Consider the following 17954-nt stretch of genomic DNA (forward strand, 5'->3'; position numbering starts at 1 on the left):
AACGTGTAATGATTCACGATATTTTCCGACACTCACACCACTAGACTAAAGACACATTTCACTGCGTTTTCATGAAAAATAAGGCCTCAAAATATAGTTATTTAATAATCTTATCGAGTACGTTACCGAAGCAAATATTAACTAAAGTTACGACCGATAAAACTAACCGCGTATAATCGTAGATTTTTTTAAAAAACACTTACCGATTTGAAATATTTTAAACACACTTTTCGTACGGTCTAGCGTCGGAGTCACAATGGGGAACATGAACACTTGGCCGTTCCCAAAATAGTACCATATCGCAGGCCCCCAACTTATAAACATTCAAACGCACACATGCAAATAGCCCAAATAAAAAAAAATCAATATTTAAACAATCAGACTCTGACTCGCCGCGTACAACACACCGATACACCAATATGGTCGGTGCTCATTTTACTGAAAAAATGTGACTTTTCTCAACCTTCGTATAAGGGAAAACTACCAAAATAGACATAATACTCACTCTTTGGGGACCGAACGAACACACCACACTTCACATCACGTATGCAATTAGCGAACGACTACTTGTGTTTTTTTTAACGATGAAAAATCAATAATTTTTAAGAGCACAAAATTTTGTTCATATTTTTCCGTCGGGCCCCTCCGACCCTGTCTCGCTCGTGGACACTTAAAAATGAAAAACCCATTGCAAGAAAACTGTGGAACCGAAAGAGATGCATATACGTTGCCGATTGTAAATAATGACGGGAACGAATCATAACAAATGAGCGAGAGAGAGCATTAGGAAGCATTTTAACAATAACATTTTATTACGTAACCACAATATTACAATTACAAATAAATACTCACCTTTTGTTAATGTAAATGTAAAGCTTAGAACGTTAAATTATAGGTTTTTACACGGATAGAACATCGCGATTGCATTTTGACGCGAGCAATCATCCGTCAGGCGGACGCCATTTGCAATAAACGTGCATCTGACTCGGTTCTTCTTTCTAGGTTGCCTAACTTTTTAATTACTATTGTGACCTCAAAACGGTATAAATAATTAACGATCGTCGTTAATTTTATAACACACGCAACAAGATCACAAAATACTTCATAATGTCAGATTAAATTCTTTATCTGGGATTTGTATGCCGGCACACTATATTTGTGTAGTGGCAACATTATCAGCTGTCACATGAGTACGTAGCGGGAATATTTTTCTCGTTCAAAGCTTGGATTTTGCTAATTTTCCGGCTAATATTCATGAAAAATAGTTTTATTTAGTTTAAAGTGTTTTAGTACTTAACTATTCTAAAAGTTTTTAGTGCTGTGATGTGTGTTTAAATCGTGAATAAATAACAATTTACGTTTGCATTCGTAGTGATCTTAATTTTTGTGTTTTTATTATTTTAAATTTAGTTACTGCCTAAAATATTTAGATTTTTCCTTATTATTGCTAGCTGTAATGTGTAAAACTGTCTTCAACGATATCTAGCTGTGGAAAGATATTTACTGACTTGCGGCCTTTTAATCTTTTTACGAAAATCTTGAAAACTACTGCATAACTTTTTAAAGTTAGCTTCAGCTCAAATGAGCATTGAGGGTAGGTATTTTATGCAACTGATTATTAGTTAGAATAATTAAATACGCATCACAATAGACTTTGTAGCTTTTGAGATACTTAGATCATAGTACCTAATCGTTTTCCATTTTCTTTTCTCATATACGTTTTCACTTAAACATACACTGTTTAGCTAGTACTTTTTACATCTCAATAGCTTTAATTATTTTAACCATAGTTAACATACCTACATACAAATAATTAGGTAGGATTTTATGTAATTACATCACAAGATACAAGCCTAGCTATTTTAAGACCTACTGTTAATCCTATGTAATAGTACTCTTTCAGGAAATATTTATATGTTATTTTCATCCATTTAATTGTGTATGTACTTGTAAATATGTGCATCAATCCATCCTTCTCCTTTCCAAAGAGATAGGCAGACTAAAGAACGTGACTCCTTACAATCCTTACAAAGTCTCATTGCTTCATTTGCATCCATACATCTTGTCATACAGTACTGCAGGTTATGAGTACTAAGCACTTGACCCTTTTGTAAAACATCACCAATATGATTTGTGTGTCTCTTTAGGGATAATAACTAAGCATTAAATTGTAAACATAATTGAGCTATAGAAACATCTGATTGAATAATATCAAATATATTTGAACAAGGTTACATAATAAACAGCCATTTGTAATTAATAATAAGTTTATTTGTTTAAAAGTAAATAATATAAGGTAAAGGAAGATTTGACGAATACATTCCATGGCTACGAGGCTGTTCTCTGCTCATCCTGTAGAATACTTCGCCTGAAAATTTACAAAAGATTAAGTTTAACACAACTCTGCACTGTAAAATATTAGTTTTTTCTTTAGATGAGTTACTTTCACTGAGCTCGTGAGGTTACCCAAATATTGAGCTTTTTTGTGTAGAGAAAAGATTTTATTACAAGTTCATACAAACTATAATTCGAAAAGACTTTTTCCCCGACCTAATATGAATGCAAGTAAAATGCGCAGATGTAGGCAATGCAAAAAGTAAATTTTGTTCATGTTAGGATTGAGCCATATAAACACATATGTATATAGAAACAAAGTTAAAGCTAAGCTCGTTTTGGAAAAGCTTCTGAGTTCGTCAATGCTACACAGTCACAGTTTTTAAGTAAAAACATGTAAATAACCATATCCTATTATTTTAAATATTCTACAGTCAATTGCTGAGGCACCAGTTTATTTTAAGTTACAGTGTAACTAACAGTTGTTAAGCCTTGTCAAAGGCCTCTCGGGCGGCTTGAACAACTTTGACACTAGGTTGACCACTAACCATACAATAGATAGATTAGTGTAATGCTGTAATTTTGAAGTGCTTAGAAGCGATAGATGTAACTTTAAGCATTATTTTAATAGAGAGTTGTTGTCCGTAAGTTCTGTCTCTCACCTGTGAGTTCCCCCGCTAGGCAGTGAGCAGGTCGGGCGCGGCGGAGGCCAGCAGGTCGGCGGCGCCCTGCACGGCGCCGCACCACGCGTCCAGGCGGCGGGCTAACTGCGCCGCGCCCGCGCGGGCCAGCGCGCGCGGCCGCACCCAGCCGATGTGTGCGCAGTGAGATACCTGAGTGAGAACAGTAAGTATTGTTCGTATACTAATTAGCGAAAGGTAATGTGTTTTACCGATCATGACAATGATGTCTACAACCGATTGTTGCGAAAACTTTGACGCCTTACCAGTTTAACTACCACAAAATAGTCATGTTTAGTTCTAGAGTAATTTTTACACAAAAACGACTTTTAGTTCACCTTTCAAAAAATAAATATTAAAAGGAAATCTATTTTATTTTTTTAAATAATTTTTTACAATAAACTAATCATCTTTTTGCAAAAACTATAATTATCTACATATACTAATTACGCCTATCATTTTTTCTAATAAACTACCTTTTAACCAAAAAAAACAATCTGTTTTTTGAAACGAAATAACTCATAAAAAACTTCGAATATTAAAATTTCGAAAGTAACATCAAACTAGCATTCGAAAGTAACATCTTAAATATTTAACAAATACTTATCGTTAAGAAAAATTCATGATATAAAAGGCAATAGTAACCTGATCGATATGTCCTCTGATGAGTTTCTCGGCGAGCGCCTTCATGACGAGCAGCTCCACCTCGTCGAGCGGCACGCGCGCCTCCCGCGCGATCTCCGCGAACGTCAGCTTGCGCTGCGCTGAGGTGCGGTTGAACGCCATCTACAAACACAAACAATATCATTTATAACTCTCTTATAAAACTGGAAGACTATAATCTTAAATACTAAGAAACAGTTACCCATCTTAATCATTGTCTGCGTTGAGTGTCTTCGGCTATAGCAGCCAGTAAGTTGAACAAAACCAACTGTGCAGGAGTTTGTTTATAGTGTTCGGATGCAACTCACAGGAACACCCTCTAGTCCGTAGGGACGATCACCTACTCAATTGTCTCCTAGTGTATGTAAATTTTAAAGTTACTATTGTTGCTTTCCATCCAACATTCAAACACCATCATTTTAACGTACCCACTTTCGTGAGAACGCCAAATGTTGAAGGTGTTTAGAACCTTTTCCTTTGGGCTCAAAGTCAGCAGCATTGGATAAGCATGCCTTATGTTCTTGTACCATAGTTTGACAGACATTTTATAACATATAGAATTTGGGTGAGGAACAAACGAAATTTTACCGAATATTTGTTTTCGTTGATTATAGTGGGGCTTTAGAAACAATGGCTATCAAATGGTTCAGATACACAATAACCCCAGGATGGCCTGCCTGCTCTTATTACACCTACTATAAAACTACAATTACCTCCATAAGACACAGTATAGCGATCTTCTGCCTCAGCTGCCTGTCGGCCCGCGCCAGGTCGGGGTGGTGCGCCTGCGCGCGGACCTTCTCGAAGGCTCCCACGTCGCCCGCGGCCACGGCCCGCACCAGCTCGCACGCCCACGCGTCTGGAGTGCCTTCTAGGGACTCCAGGATGGGGTGGGCTAGCTGGAATGTGGAGAATATGGTTGATAAATAATATTGAGAATAAAGTATGATTTGTATGTATCTCATAGTTTTAAAAATATTCATTGAAAATGGTGTTCGATTTTACAAATAATCAATCCTCACCCACGCAAGTGGCCCATAACTTCAAATTTAAGGCAGGCAACGACGTTTCTAAGTTATTTGTATATCATTATATAGAACAAAATCGACTGAAAAGTCTTTAATATATCGACTGGTTCCTTATTTTGTCTTTGCCAGTGGATGGAGTAGTTTAGGGAAGTGTTCATTAAGGTTTAATTGCAAAACAAAGTTAGCTTCTTTCAGCACCGACAACAAAAAAAAATTGGACAGTAAAGAGAAAATGTCTGAGGGGTTTTTAATAAGGATGGTAACTCAAGGCTCTATCTATCCTTTATTTTGACACCCTGATCTTATATTATTTTAAAAACCCACTGAATATTATTGATCTTTTGTATTGCCTCCTTCTTGCTACAAACGCTGTAGTATCCTATAATCTTCTAGTTCTATTCTGTTTCTTCCTTAACCATTGCATTCACACAATATATCCTTCATACCTCAGTCTAGTAGTGTTACAATAATGTTATACTAACCAGTTCCCCTAGATCGTATACATTAGGCGCGATAACAGCGGCCAGAGCTAGTCTGAGCGCGGTGGCTCGTCGTTCAGCCGGCGCGAGGTCGTTGCCGCCGCCCGCACAGCCCACGTAGCGGAGCGCGCAGCGGTAGTACTTAGCCATGGGGCCGCGGACTCTGTAACAAACAATACGAATTTATCATTTAAATGTTACATTTCTCATTAACTAAAGCCACTAATAAGTATCACTTATAACACCATTCTCTCTATCTCTCTTCCATGCTATGAATCCCATATGGTAGTGGGATTAGACTTCCTGTTCTTATAATCACTTTTAATTTGAACATTAAGTGAAAAGTTTTTTCTATATCTAAAAAACTGGAAATAATTTGACCAACTGTTCAAGAACCTTGGTTGCTGTTTGTCTTTTGTATGTCAATAAAGTCACCACAATCCAACTAATGGCCAGTTTCACAAGTTATAGGTATGTGTCAGATAATTCAACTGATATTCCACCTGATAATCTAACCAACACTTTACCAGGTAGGGAAACAACAAATATAAATAAAAAACATTTCTGATATTGATTTATATCTACTTTAAAATAGTCTCTGATGAAAGTAGAGTGTTTCTATGTATGTAGTTACCTGTAATACTCAGAGGCAAGTTTATAAAACCTGCCGTGCACAGGGGTGACTCCGTCAGCATCTTCCAGTGTGCCCTCCAGCTGTTCTATGATCTTCTCTGTGGAGTCCAGGTCGTTTAGCTGTTCCAGGTATATCTGCCCTTGGAGCACCTGGAAAATTGAGGAGAACAAGTTATGAAGATTTTTATTTGTTTCAGGAAATTTTGGTTTTGATGGTAGTGTAAATGACTGATTTATTTCCGGGACAAGTAAAATGTTATTAGTCTTCTCTAATTTATAATGGAATATTTCTCAATAGTAGTTTCGAAAGTTTCTCAATAATAGTGCCCCTTTGAGAAAAAGGCTTAATTTTTATGTCTCTAGTATCTCTGAGTAAGGTAATGTGCCTTATTTATAGCATTCTGTCTCCTATTACGTGGGACAAACATTGTTAATGGTGACATGTGGGTGTCTTTCATACACCTCTGGGTATAATAGGTATGATATTATGTATGTATGTATATAAAAGTGAATTGAACTTACTTTACAGAGTGTGAGTGCTTCATCGTTACTCTTGACTTTAACCTCAACTTTCTCAAGGAATGCAATGGCTTCCTTCTTATTGGAGTACTGTTTAATAATGTGGGCTATTATCTCCACTAGGGATAGGGGGTTGATCCTGGAAACAAAGTACATAGATAGTTAAGTATTGTTTTCAATTCCATTGGACTACCGTTAGGCAGAACTACAGCATGTCCCACAAAATTGTGTATGTCTGAATCTGAATAAAGGCACTACCAAGCATGTGTAGTATACATAAACCAGAGATTTAGAAGAAGAGTGTGATTTAAAGACATACTAAAAACAACATTGATCTGACTCTTTTTGTAAATACAGTTATTTGGCTTCCTCCCTATAGCTTTTGGCTTTATTCAAACCCTCTAGTTGTGTACTATACTTATCTGCATTTACTTGCTGTTTCACTGTGCGGTGACTTACTTACATATTTTTTCCAATTTTTATTGAATACAATGTCCATAAATTAAATGATTACCCAATATTTTTTACCCTGTGACTATCCCACTGCTGGCCAAGGATCTATTCTCAAACTAGATCTTTTATAACTTAGTGAAAAATGCTTTTTAAATTGGCATTAATCTAAAGTATTTAATAATACTGACTTGTTCTCAAATGTGCTAAGGAAGTTGTTGTAGAGCTGTATCAAGTTGTCTCCAGACTGCAGCACCGGGTGTTCCACCAGCTCCTGCACCTTCAGTGTCAACTGGTGCCATAATCTGGAAAATACAATGTTAATAAGTAAATAATTAAATTTTATATTAATATATTATGCACACAAAATCATGCCTTTTCCCATATAGGTAGGTGTTTAATAGATGTGATGATTCTGTAAATGCTTGATGCCAATCAGTTAAGTGCTCAACTGTGTTGTTTTGTTGAATGACTTGCTATTTTCAGATTCTTACCTTACAAGTTGCTAAAATATGTCAGTTTTAGAACTATTTGAACAGATAAATAACATCACAATGAGTATGTTTCAGTCAATAATGGTCTACTGACTGACAGGATACCTATTCTATACTTTGGTTACAGTTTTCCATAAAATACACAGAGTATAGAAGAAAGATCAGTATCGTTGAGTTCTTGATAACTTAATACATGTAGAAGTGGGGCAAACGAGTAAATAATCAAAGAATTTTGAAGATTCATAACCTCATTACGAACTGACAAAACACAACAAAAGTTATAGTTTTTAGCACTAGTAAGTTTATATTTAATAACTTATAGACAGAATTATACCTTTAACAAAGATAATGAAGCAAAAAAGCAGCGGGAAATAGGGAAAATGCAAGAAATATATGCTAACAAAGACACGGTGACTTGTCAACTTCACTTTACCATGAAATATATAAAGAATGGGTTGTTTTACTTACTTTTTATTATAAAGCTCCTCTAATTTAGCCCAGTCGGCGGCCAAATCAGGCTCAGCCGTTTGTTTCTTAGATAGAAAATCATTAACATCGATCACCGCAAACTTAACCGTAGCCATCTTTCTAGTTTTGTTACTTGTAATGATATGAAGTTAGTTGCGAGACGCAAATCAACGTTGTCACTGTCAGTTGAAGCACAGATATTAAAGATTCAGCCTTTCTGAAGTTGGCTACAAGTGCTGCCATCTAGTAACGAGTAGTTTAAACGTTAATTTATCTACTTGACGAGAGACAGCGCTATAAGTTTTATTTATATGGCGAAATATAGATAAATAATTGTATTTTAAAGTGACCTCGAGACGAAATAAGTGTAGTATTATTGTATTTGTTTGTACCTATTGTTAATATCAATTGTTGTTCGCGTGTATCCTGATACGTCATACATTTCATTGACTAGGTTCTTAACTGTTCGTTGAAATATGAATGAATTCTAGTTTAATTTCTATAACCATCACGTATGTAAAATAAAGATTAATCAGCAGAGACTACAAGTAATTTTTCGTTGTAACTTAAACATCTCTAGGTGAAGGCTATAGATAGATAGATAGATATATGCTATGTAAGCCTTGTTTCTATTTAGAATCGAACCCGGAACCTCGTAATCAGCAGTCAGACTACACATACTTATTATTCATACCTACTAAAATTCTCGTGTCACAATGCAGTTACCGTACTCCTCCAATACGGCTTGACCGATTCCATTCTCATAAAATATTGTGGGCATATTGAGTAGGCCCGAGAATCGGCTAACATCTTTTTTTCATACCCCAAAATGACTAAATTTTTTAGTCAGCTAGTAATAGTATGTATAAGTTTTTCAGAAATATATAAAATGGATATTCGCGTTAATCCTCGTATAAATAACAATGATTTAATGTCTGACTTATTGCATTTCCGGGATTTGAACCCAGCAGATGCACTATGCGTTATGTGATATGTGTGTGATTAGCAGTTATATGTAATGCAGTATCTAACTAAATTCTAGTAAGTGGTGAGTTAGGATTCGAATCTAAGCTGCTATGAAACTAAACTTAGGTTATTGGCTGTTTAAATAAAACAAATAAAATTACGAATAAAGACGTTTATTATATCGACTAAGTACACAGGTCTTGATTCGTAAAAGAAAATCCTCCGTACTGATTGGTAATGAATTGTTCACAAATTGCCGCAATGATATATTTTTAATCAAATCCGTAGCAACACATGTAAAATTACATGAACGTTTTCATGTAACATAGTGAACATAGTTATTGGATGGTTAACATACAATTGAACATAGTATCTGTAAATTACTGTAAATACTATAACTATCGCGTATCGAGCGGATAACATTTAAAAATGCTTGAGGAAGACCAAAATAATTTTCGAAAGCTACCAGAATTTCAGTGTTTCATTTATATTTTTATTAAAATACTCCCGGAATAAAAATTGCGCAATTATACAAATAAGTGACACAAACTAAAATCAGACGCAAAATTACTATATTTAAACACACAATTATTTGAATAAACTAATGAAATAATTTTAAATGATGACATTATTTATACACAACATAAACATAAATAAAATCACACAATATTCTGCAGAAACCAAAGAACTTCACCGGCTACCATTCCTACAAACATATTTTGCTACATACGTACATCTTTACATACTTATATAAAAATACTAATCTGTAAATAATTCAAAATATAAGTTTTCAAACTTCAATATTGCTAAAATGATACTTAAATCTACAAATCGTTCATTCTTCTTTCTTCATTCTTGTAGCAGTGGTCCCATGTTGTCAATGTCCGCGGATTAGGAAAGTTAGCAGGATGTACAGTCTCTCCCAAGTGTTGTAATACAGTACTATACAACCTACTACCTCACACAATCCGCGGCAGTCTTCTCTTCTGCCAACTTCTGCACACTTCTGCGTCCATCTGCGTACTTCTGCGTCCTTGTTTCGATTAAAATTACGTTAAAAATAAACATATTAGTAGCGAGTAAATCATTGACAAATAAATTCAATCCTTTACAAATCTACTTTAACTATTTCTTGTTTCAAAAATCTCCCCTTACAAGGTAGTGATAAGGCCTTGTGTACTTATTATTCTTATGATAAAATACATCAATCAATTTGACTATATTTACCAACGAAAATTAAATACTGTGGATTTATGAATGACTGGTATAAGAAAATATTACGTAAATATTTTATTTCTTAATTCGATTATCGACATTTAATGTTGAGAGAAATATACTACTCATACTTACAAAACGTACACTGAATCCACAATATCTTTAAAAATTATAAACATCGGTATAAAACATTTGCTTAGAAATCTATTGCTTTTAATTATTTGAATTATTGTAAAAAATGGGAATAATAATATATCACCGTGCCATAGCTTGTAAAATTATCATATTTATATATAATCGGAAGGTTTATACCAATGCTTTGTTTATCTTTTCGGAAATACTGCATTTTCATAAAATAAATATACTTACATAACATTCAAAAGAATTACTTTAGTATATTTAAAAAAAATGTTATTCGTCAGGAGACCATACTAATAAGGAGAACGACATTTTTTTATACGCCTGGTAGATTGTAAAAAAGTATAATAAAAAAATATAAAAGTAGTCGTCATCCCTATTGGTACTAAAACATCGATACAAATTACAGTCTGTGTTTAAAAAAAACATTAAATTACAAAATATCTCATATGAATCAAAGTATATAATTTTGTATTTACAGACATTCGTTTGACAAACAAAATTGAATGTACCTTACCTACTTCAACAAGAATAACATTTTGACATGATCAAAAATAGTATTACTAAAAATGTAATTTAGTAAAACATTTTAAATTCCATTTCAACGAAATTGACATTTTGCACTCCATAACAACATTTTCCTTAATAATAACACATCAGTGATTGTTGACAAAAAGTAGATCATAAAATAAGAAATGAATTTTAAACTTAACTCGGAAATGACATAAACCTGACCAAATAAATTTTCTATCATTAAGTTACCAATGTCACAAGTCTGGGCATTCAACTAAACCATAGTTAAACTATCCATTACTCACGTTTGTTTATTGAGAATGGCCTGACGATTACAATAAGAAAACAGAAAGATTAAATACTAACTATAGGTAAGTGCTTGCCGTAAAATATATATAAACATGTATTATTTAGATAAACAATCTTACCATTTCTTTTACTTATTATTACGATTCTAAATCTATACTATACTAATATTATAAAGCTGAAGAGTTTGTTTGTTTGAACGAGCTAATCTCAAGAACTACTGGTCCGATTCAAAAAAATCTTTCAGTGTTAGATAGCTCATTTATCGAGGAACGCTTCGACCAATAGGAGCAGAGTACTAGTAAAAAATGTTACAAAAACGGGGAAATTAGACCCATTATCTCTTATGTGACGCAAGCGAAGTTGCGCGGGTCAGCTAGTATTATGTTAAAAATCTAGAATTATTAGTATTTGTCAATATTAATCTGTCTTTGTATAAATTACGTATAACAATTTTAAAGATTCGGTAAGAATGTTTATCAAATAATACACTAATAAACGTGATATAAGCTCTGATTAGTTATACAGTGATTTGTCTTCACTCATATACAGTTACAACATTGACAGTCGTTAACAGTAGTCAGAAGCTTGAAAGTCTGACAAGCAGTCTTACTTAGTATCGTGTTATAACCCAGGTAACTGTGTTGTGGAGGTCAGATAGACAGTCGCTGCATGTACAATACTGGTATTCAGCTGCATCCGGTGAGACTGGAAGCCGACTCCAACATAGTTGGAAGAAAGGCTAGACTGATAATGACAGTTTCAACATTTATTAATAGTGACAAAACACTGTATAATTAATCAAAGCTTATACGATGTTTATTATTAAGATAGTAACCCTCTTATTCATAAAAATATATGAAGTTATGAAAGGATTATAAAGAGTTTTGTTTCTTTCACTCCTTAGCGAAATGAAAAAGAGAAAACGTATTTTAGTAGTTTTTTTTACTAAAATAGGTTTATAGTGTGTTTGTGAATAAGAGGGTAAGTATAAAACAGTGGTATACATCAAAGAGTGACCATTGCAATCAAAATAATTGTCTAACTACAGACATTTACTATTACAGACATTCAGACAAATTCTGTTAAAAATATCAGTCTAAATAAATATAGTGAGATAAGGAGAAAGAATATTCTTAAGTCTCATATTTAAAATAAAATTGTAATAAGAAATCAACCCCGTTATTGTCCCACTGCTGGGCAAGGGTCTTGTCCCGGACTTAGAGAGGGCTTAGGCTTTGAGTCCATCTAGTTAACCAAGTAAGAGGGTTTTGTATTCCTTTGTATTCCTTCAAGAGCTGTGTTAAACAACTGTCAGACATGTCATTCATCACGATGTTTTCCTTCACCGTTATAACAAGTGATCATTATTTATAATACACACATCACTTGAAAAAGTCATAGTTAATAAAAAATGCTCCTTAAATCTCGACTATTATTATTTCAATTATATTTGAAACAGACTATAATATTTTTAACAGAATTGTTCCATTATACAAAAAGTAACAACAAAATAAAAGAAAATAACATATTTACTATAACTACAACTAAAATTTAAGTTATGTGTCAACTATGAAATCAAAATATGACTTCAATCAATTAGTCAAATTATTTAGTCACTTTTAGAATATAATAGTGATTGACTTATTGGTTTGTCTTACTAATTAACTGCGTGTAAACTTAATTAGTGAGTATTTTTCTTTTCACTCACAAGCAGTTTCAAAATTGATTGAAAGTGACGAAATATGATTGACTAATTCGTGACTACTCGGGCCAATTCTTAAAATATGCTTTTTGTGGTCAAATGCAGTCTCATAATTCAATATTGGTGCTCAATATCTGGGTGTAAGACACGTCACAGTGACAAACAACATATTATTTGACAGTTTTACATAGTTGAAAGATGTTTGTGCATTCTTCCGTTGAAGTTAAGAAATAGAAACTAGGGTAGTTGACTATCAGTCAAATCAGCTACTCTTTATGAAATGTCGAAAACGCATTTTAGTATAGAAATACGACAAAGTGACGTCATAATATCGAATTTTGATCATTAAATGAGTGCCGAATATAATGTTTCATTCGTAAGAGTTCACATTTCGACATTATTAACGGAGAAACATACATGGAATTAACATATTACGAGTACAAGTTTAATCATTTTTCGTTAACCCAGTCAACTACCAAATTCATAGTTAGGACACATAACTTAATGTCTACACGTAAAATAAAAAAAATAGTGAAAGAAAAAAGGGTAGAAAATTTCGAAGAACGACGACTTCCCGCCAAAACTGCGCCCACGTATCACCAAACTTGTGTGGGGGCTCACAATTGCGACTAAATTGACGCACTATCGACTTGCGACAAAAAAATCGCAGAAAAAAAAATCTATCAAAATTTAAAATTAGAGTTTTTTTAATAATTCGATGAGTTTAGATGCGATTATTGATGCATCTGCGACTGTGCGACAAAAAAGTCGCAAAGCTTTCCCCAACGCTTAAACGCACAAGTTCGGATCTACGGGTTTCAGTTAAGGGGGCCATGAGCTAAAACGAATCACATAAAAAATCGTGCGATTGTTATGACTTTGCGACTTTAAAAAGTATCTAAATCAGTCTTGCTAAAAATGCTATTGTCTTACTAGCCGATATTCGGATAAATAAATTTAACCCATTAATGTCCCACTGCTGGGTAAGGGTCTTTTCCCGTAATGAGGGAGGGGTTAGGCCTTGAATCCTGATAATCGGATACTGTGCAGGACTTTGTTTATAGTGTGTTGTGTACAATACACAGGTACACTCTCTATTACATCACTCTCATATTGCGCTGTGACGAACACCACCAGTGAAAAGTCAAGTTTTTTTTTGACCAGACCCGATATTATTTATACTGAGTTCGGTTCAAATGCCTTAATTAAATAGATTGAGTGAGCTGCTAGCTCTTTCTATAAGACTACACTTTCCGAGCTATTTATAGATTCAGTACCTATTTATAACGCCTAAAACAAGCGTAAACTTATGACCTTAAATGACTTGATTTTGAATTCGACTAAAACCCTAAAAAATCAAGCAAAATATTTCAAAATTAAAACCAAAAAAAGTCATAACAATCACTCGAATAAAAAATACACAGAAAATAGGAAAAAATAATTATAAAATAATACAATTAGTAGCCAAATAGCAGACATTGTGCTTCAGAACAAAAATAATATAATTTCTAATATCGCTACAGTGATTATGTTAGCTATATAAATAAAAAACACCCAAAGTGCTTTGTACCGCAAGGTGCAATAACAAACCATTTAACTTTATTTCCCTGAATATAGCAACAATGTCAGAAATAATTATTATTAGGTCGGGGAAAAAGTCTTTTCGCATTATAGTATGTACGAACTTGTAATAAAATCTCTTTGGTTTCAAGAATCACAAATGAGTACACGGTTCATTAGGTTTCTTTCAGTGAGCTCGTGAGGTACCCAAGTATCGAGCTTTTTTGTGTAGAGAAAAGATTTTATTACAAGTTCTTACATACTATAATGCAAAAATACTTTTTCCCCGACCTAATATAAGAGACGTATACAAGAAGAGCGTTATTTAGGTCGCCACGCCGCTACCATTGCGTCGGGAGGTCGTGGGTTAGATTCCCACAAAGAACAATTATTTTTGGATCCACAAATAATTGTTTCGGGTCTAGTTGTACTTTGTGTCCGTTGTTTGTATATTCGTAAAAGTCCCCGCGACACAAGAGCAATTCTTAGTGCGGGAGTTGTCTTAAAAAATATCCTTGTATAAGTCTCTTGTATTTATGTTTCAACAGCGGCTTGTTGCTATATTCACATACATAAAGTTAAATAGCGAGTACTATAGTTGTGTTTTGTCGGACAATGATTGTCACACCTTTGACAATCGTTGTCCGACAACAGTTAACTTATTTGTTTATCCATCATGTAGATAGATAAATAAATAAACTGATTACTGTCCCACTGCTGGGCAAGGGTCTCCTCCCGAATGAAGGAGAGGTTAGACCTTGAGTCCACGACGCTGACCAAATGCAGGTTGGGGACTTAGTTATATTTAATTATCTTGAAAAAGCAAAAATACGTGTCGAATATTTTTTTCTATTCATCTGACTAAGGGTCTTATAAGAATTTCTATTTTGTTACTTTAGAAAGCACAGCTACAACTAACTTTAGAATTCATCCATTATTTTCATAATCAGTTATACATCCCATACATACGTACATACATACACGTCTTATTCCCATGGCTTGACAGAGCCCAAAGACTGTTACTTTCTGCGATCCTTACTTACATGTTTTGATTCATTCACATACATATTGTCATACAGGACTACTATGATCATCATACATATAAACATACAATCACACTTTTTCAGACAGAGAGACGGCAGAGATCAGAAAGTAATCTACATAATCAATCATCCTTATAAAGAAATTAAAACCCACTATACCACCGCTGAGCAAGAGTCTCCTCTCAAAATGAGAGAGGGGTTAGACCTTGAGTCCATCACGCTGACCAAATGAGACTCCATTCCTTCAAGAGCTGTGTTAAACAACTGTCAGACATGTCATTCATCACGATTTTTTCCTTCACCGTTGTAACAAGTGATCATTATTTATAATACACACATCACTTGGAAAACTCATTGGGTTCAAACCCTCGATCACTTGCATGGGAGATGAATTCTTATCATTCCACTATCATAATAAGGTACTAAGTAGCGCGCTTATATATCTTTTCTTATACTTTCATACATATTTACTCTTATCTTGCCTTCTTCTAAATGGTTAGTGGTCAACCTAGTGTCAAAGTAGTTTAAGTGTTTGTGGTGAACTGTAGTTATGTTAAACAACAAGCGTGACTTGTATCACGGAGACGCTCAGCTCAAACACTGCACCTACATCTATGAAATGTACTAGTTACTTAACACAGCGCGTTTTATTGTTGTTTCACATAACAATTAACTTCAAAAACTTGAACAACTTTGACACTAGGTTCACCACTAACCATACGATAGAACTGCACTGCTGTCATCTCCTGGCTTGCTCCACTGGTTGATTGTAACCTGAAATTGAGAAAGGTATACGTTAAACTATGAAATACAAACTCCTATAATGATATCTTATACTATATTGGTTGGATAGCAAGATTCCTTGAAACTAGATAATTGTTCAAGATTTTGTTTATGTCGCGTGTGTACAGTACCCAGGTACACTCTCTATTTATTTATTTATTAAACATCTCTAAAACATCACTCCCAGGCATTTTTTTCATAAGCATTTTTGTTAAAAAAAATATTTAACTATTACATCCATGTGATCCTATTATTATTAAAATCAGTTTCGAAAATGTGTTAACACCGTTTATACATATAAAAATAGTGAAATTACTATTGTATATTAACTTCAAAGTAATTTTACAATTAGAGTGTATTGTTTGATGACCAATAGCAATAATTAAATTGATACTTTCATACAAAAAAATATAATTAAAAATGTCACAAAATTTAATGCATATTTTTGAATCTCTACAATAATGTTTGTGTTTCAAACTTCTGTTAAACATTAATTTGACATTATCACAGCTTGTCATAATAATTTAGTATTGTTTATGTCATTATTTGACAGATATGATAAGATAACATACACTAGCCAATAATCAATACTAATATTATAAATACGAAAGTCTGCCTGTTTGTCTTTCACGACTAAAACCACTGAACCGATTTGAATAATATTAGGTTTTCTCGTTTGCCCCTAATGTGTAGCATTTAAAAAAATGATTCAATCCGGGCATTGAACACCAGAACCCATTATCAGTAGTCCTATTTAGTATCTTTTGTAAATCAAAGGCAAATCAATATCTAGTAACATAATATAAAAATTAAACTATTTATCAAAATCAAAACCCGTGTTATCAATACTAATATTATTATAGTGACGTTCTTTGGTGTCTACCCCTATGAGAAAAAGGCGTGAAATTCTGTATATTATATCATCATTATGAAAGTCTTTCTTTTACGATATTACTGCTAAACTCATTTACCAATTTTCACGACATTAAGCACCAAAATATTTAAGAACTCGATACACGAATTTATTTCATTTTTTTTAAATAAAAAACAGTTACCATCTTACTAATAATCGTTCAATAGAATTCCTTAGTAATATCACACCCCTATACTAAATAATTCTCACCCCAATTTCCTTAAATTTGTGCAAAAAATACTCGAAAATTTCGCACAAAACGGTGTATATTTTTTACAAATTAAACTTGCATGCAGCTGTCTGCTTTCCCACGGCTGTTTTTTAAGTTGTTTTTGTAAAAAACGCAATGTACTACACACCTGTTGCTGTATAAAATACATTATTGGTAAAATACTTATTATTAACTGTTTAATAATAAACTTGGTGAAAGCTCTGATGAGTTATACTGTGTTTTGTCACTAAATATACAAATTCAAATTTGGGTAGTTGTGTTAACGAAAAATTATTAAACTTGTATTCGTAAAAGTTTTATATAAAATGCCCAGGCTACGTAATTTTGCTGGTAAATAGTGTTGAAATTGTAATTACTACAGACTGAAACATTTTATTAAGCACTAATTTGATACCAACGAAAATACGAAACTTTGACGTCACTATTTCGTATTTCCTATACTCAAATGTATTTTTGACTTTTCATAAAGAGAAGTTGATTTGACTAGTAGTCATCTACCGTATTTAATATGACAAAATTCTTTATCGTATGGTTAGTGGTCAACCTAGTGTCGAAGTTGTTCAAACCGGAGGCATTTGACGTAGCTTAACGGCTGTTAAATTAATTGACAACAACCGGGTTCGACTTTTTACGTGCCCTCCGAAGCACAGAGACGCCCAGTTCAGACTATGCGGTCACCCATCTGTGGAATGACCGCGCCAAGATTAACTTAACAAACAGATCGTTTACCGACCGGTGAGCGCAACTGGCTTTGGACGCCTTACACAAAATGCTTGTAACTAATGACAGCTTAAACAACATTTATAAGTGAGACAGTGTATACCTAATTTCG

At 33.7% G+C, this 17954-nt stretch overlaps 2 protein-coding genes and 2 long non-coding RNA genes across 8 annotated transcripts in view; 1 reads left to right on the forward strand and 3 right to left on the reverse strand.

Annotated features, from left to right (window-relative positions):
• Positions 1–985, reverse strand: part of LOC142984897 (uncharacterized) — a 45076-nt gene extending 44091 nt beyond the window's left edge. For 3 of the 5 annotated variants that reach the window (XM_076132774.1, XM_076132775.1, XM_076132771.1), the window contains exon 1: positions 853–985. The gene's annotated coding sequence lies outside the window, so the exon portion shown is untranslated. Of the gene's footprint in view, positions 1–203; positions 483–505; positions 723–852 lie in introns of those variants that run through there. The other 2 variants (XM_076132772.1, XM_076132773.1) reach the window with 2 other exon arrangements.
• LOC142984934 (uncharacterized) overlaps positions 1–17954 on the forward strand; it is a 273228-nt gene that overhangs the window by 107554 nt on the left and 147720 nt on the right. The gene's annotated exons all lie outside the window — the stretch shown is intronic.
• Rpn9 (regulatory particle non-ATPase 9) lies at positions 2250–7907 on the reverse strand. Its single transcript, XM_076132756.1, has 9 exons — positions 7749–7907; positions 6978–7091; positions 6340–6475; positions 5819–5967; positions 5188–5347; positions 4391–4576; positions 3660–3800; positions 2997–3167; positions 2250–2368 (listed from the first exon to the last, which is right to left on the reverse strand). The coding sequence occupies exons 1-8, from the start codon at positions 7862–7864 to the stop codon at positions 3012–3014; spliced, it is 1158 nt and encodes a 385-aa protein (XP_075988871.1). The 5' UTR covers positions 7865–7907; the 3' UTR covers positions 2250–2368; positions 2997–3011.
• LOC142984899 (uncharacterized) overlaps positions 8671–17954 on the reverse strand; it is a 68212-nt gene continuing 58928 nt past the window's right edge. The window contains exon 5 of the long non-coding RNA XR_012960169.1: positions 8671–15968. This is a non-coding gene — a long non-coding RNA (uncharacterized LOC142984899). The remainder of the gene's footprint in view (positions 15969–17954) is intronic.

This window comes from Anticarsia gemmatalis, chromosome 28 (genome assembly GCF_050436995.1).
Source record: "Anticarsia gemmatalis isolate Benzon Research Colony breed Stoneville strain chromosome 28, ilAntGemm2 primary, whole genome shotgun sequence".
NCBI lineage: Eukaryota > Metazoa > Arthropoda > Insecta > Lepidoptera > Erebidae > Anticarsia > Anticarsia gemmatalis.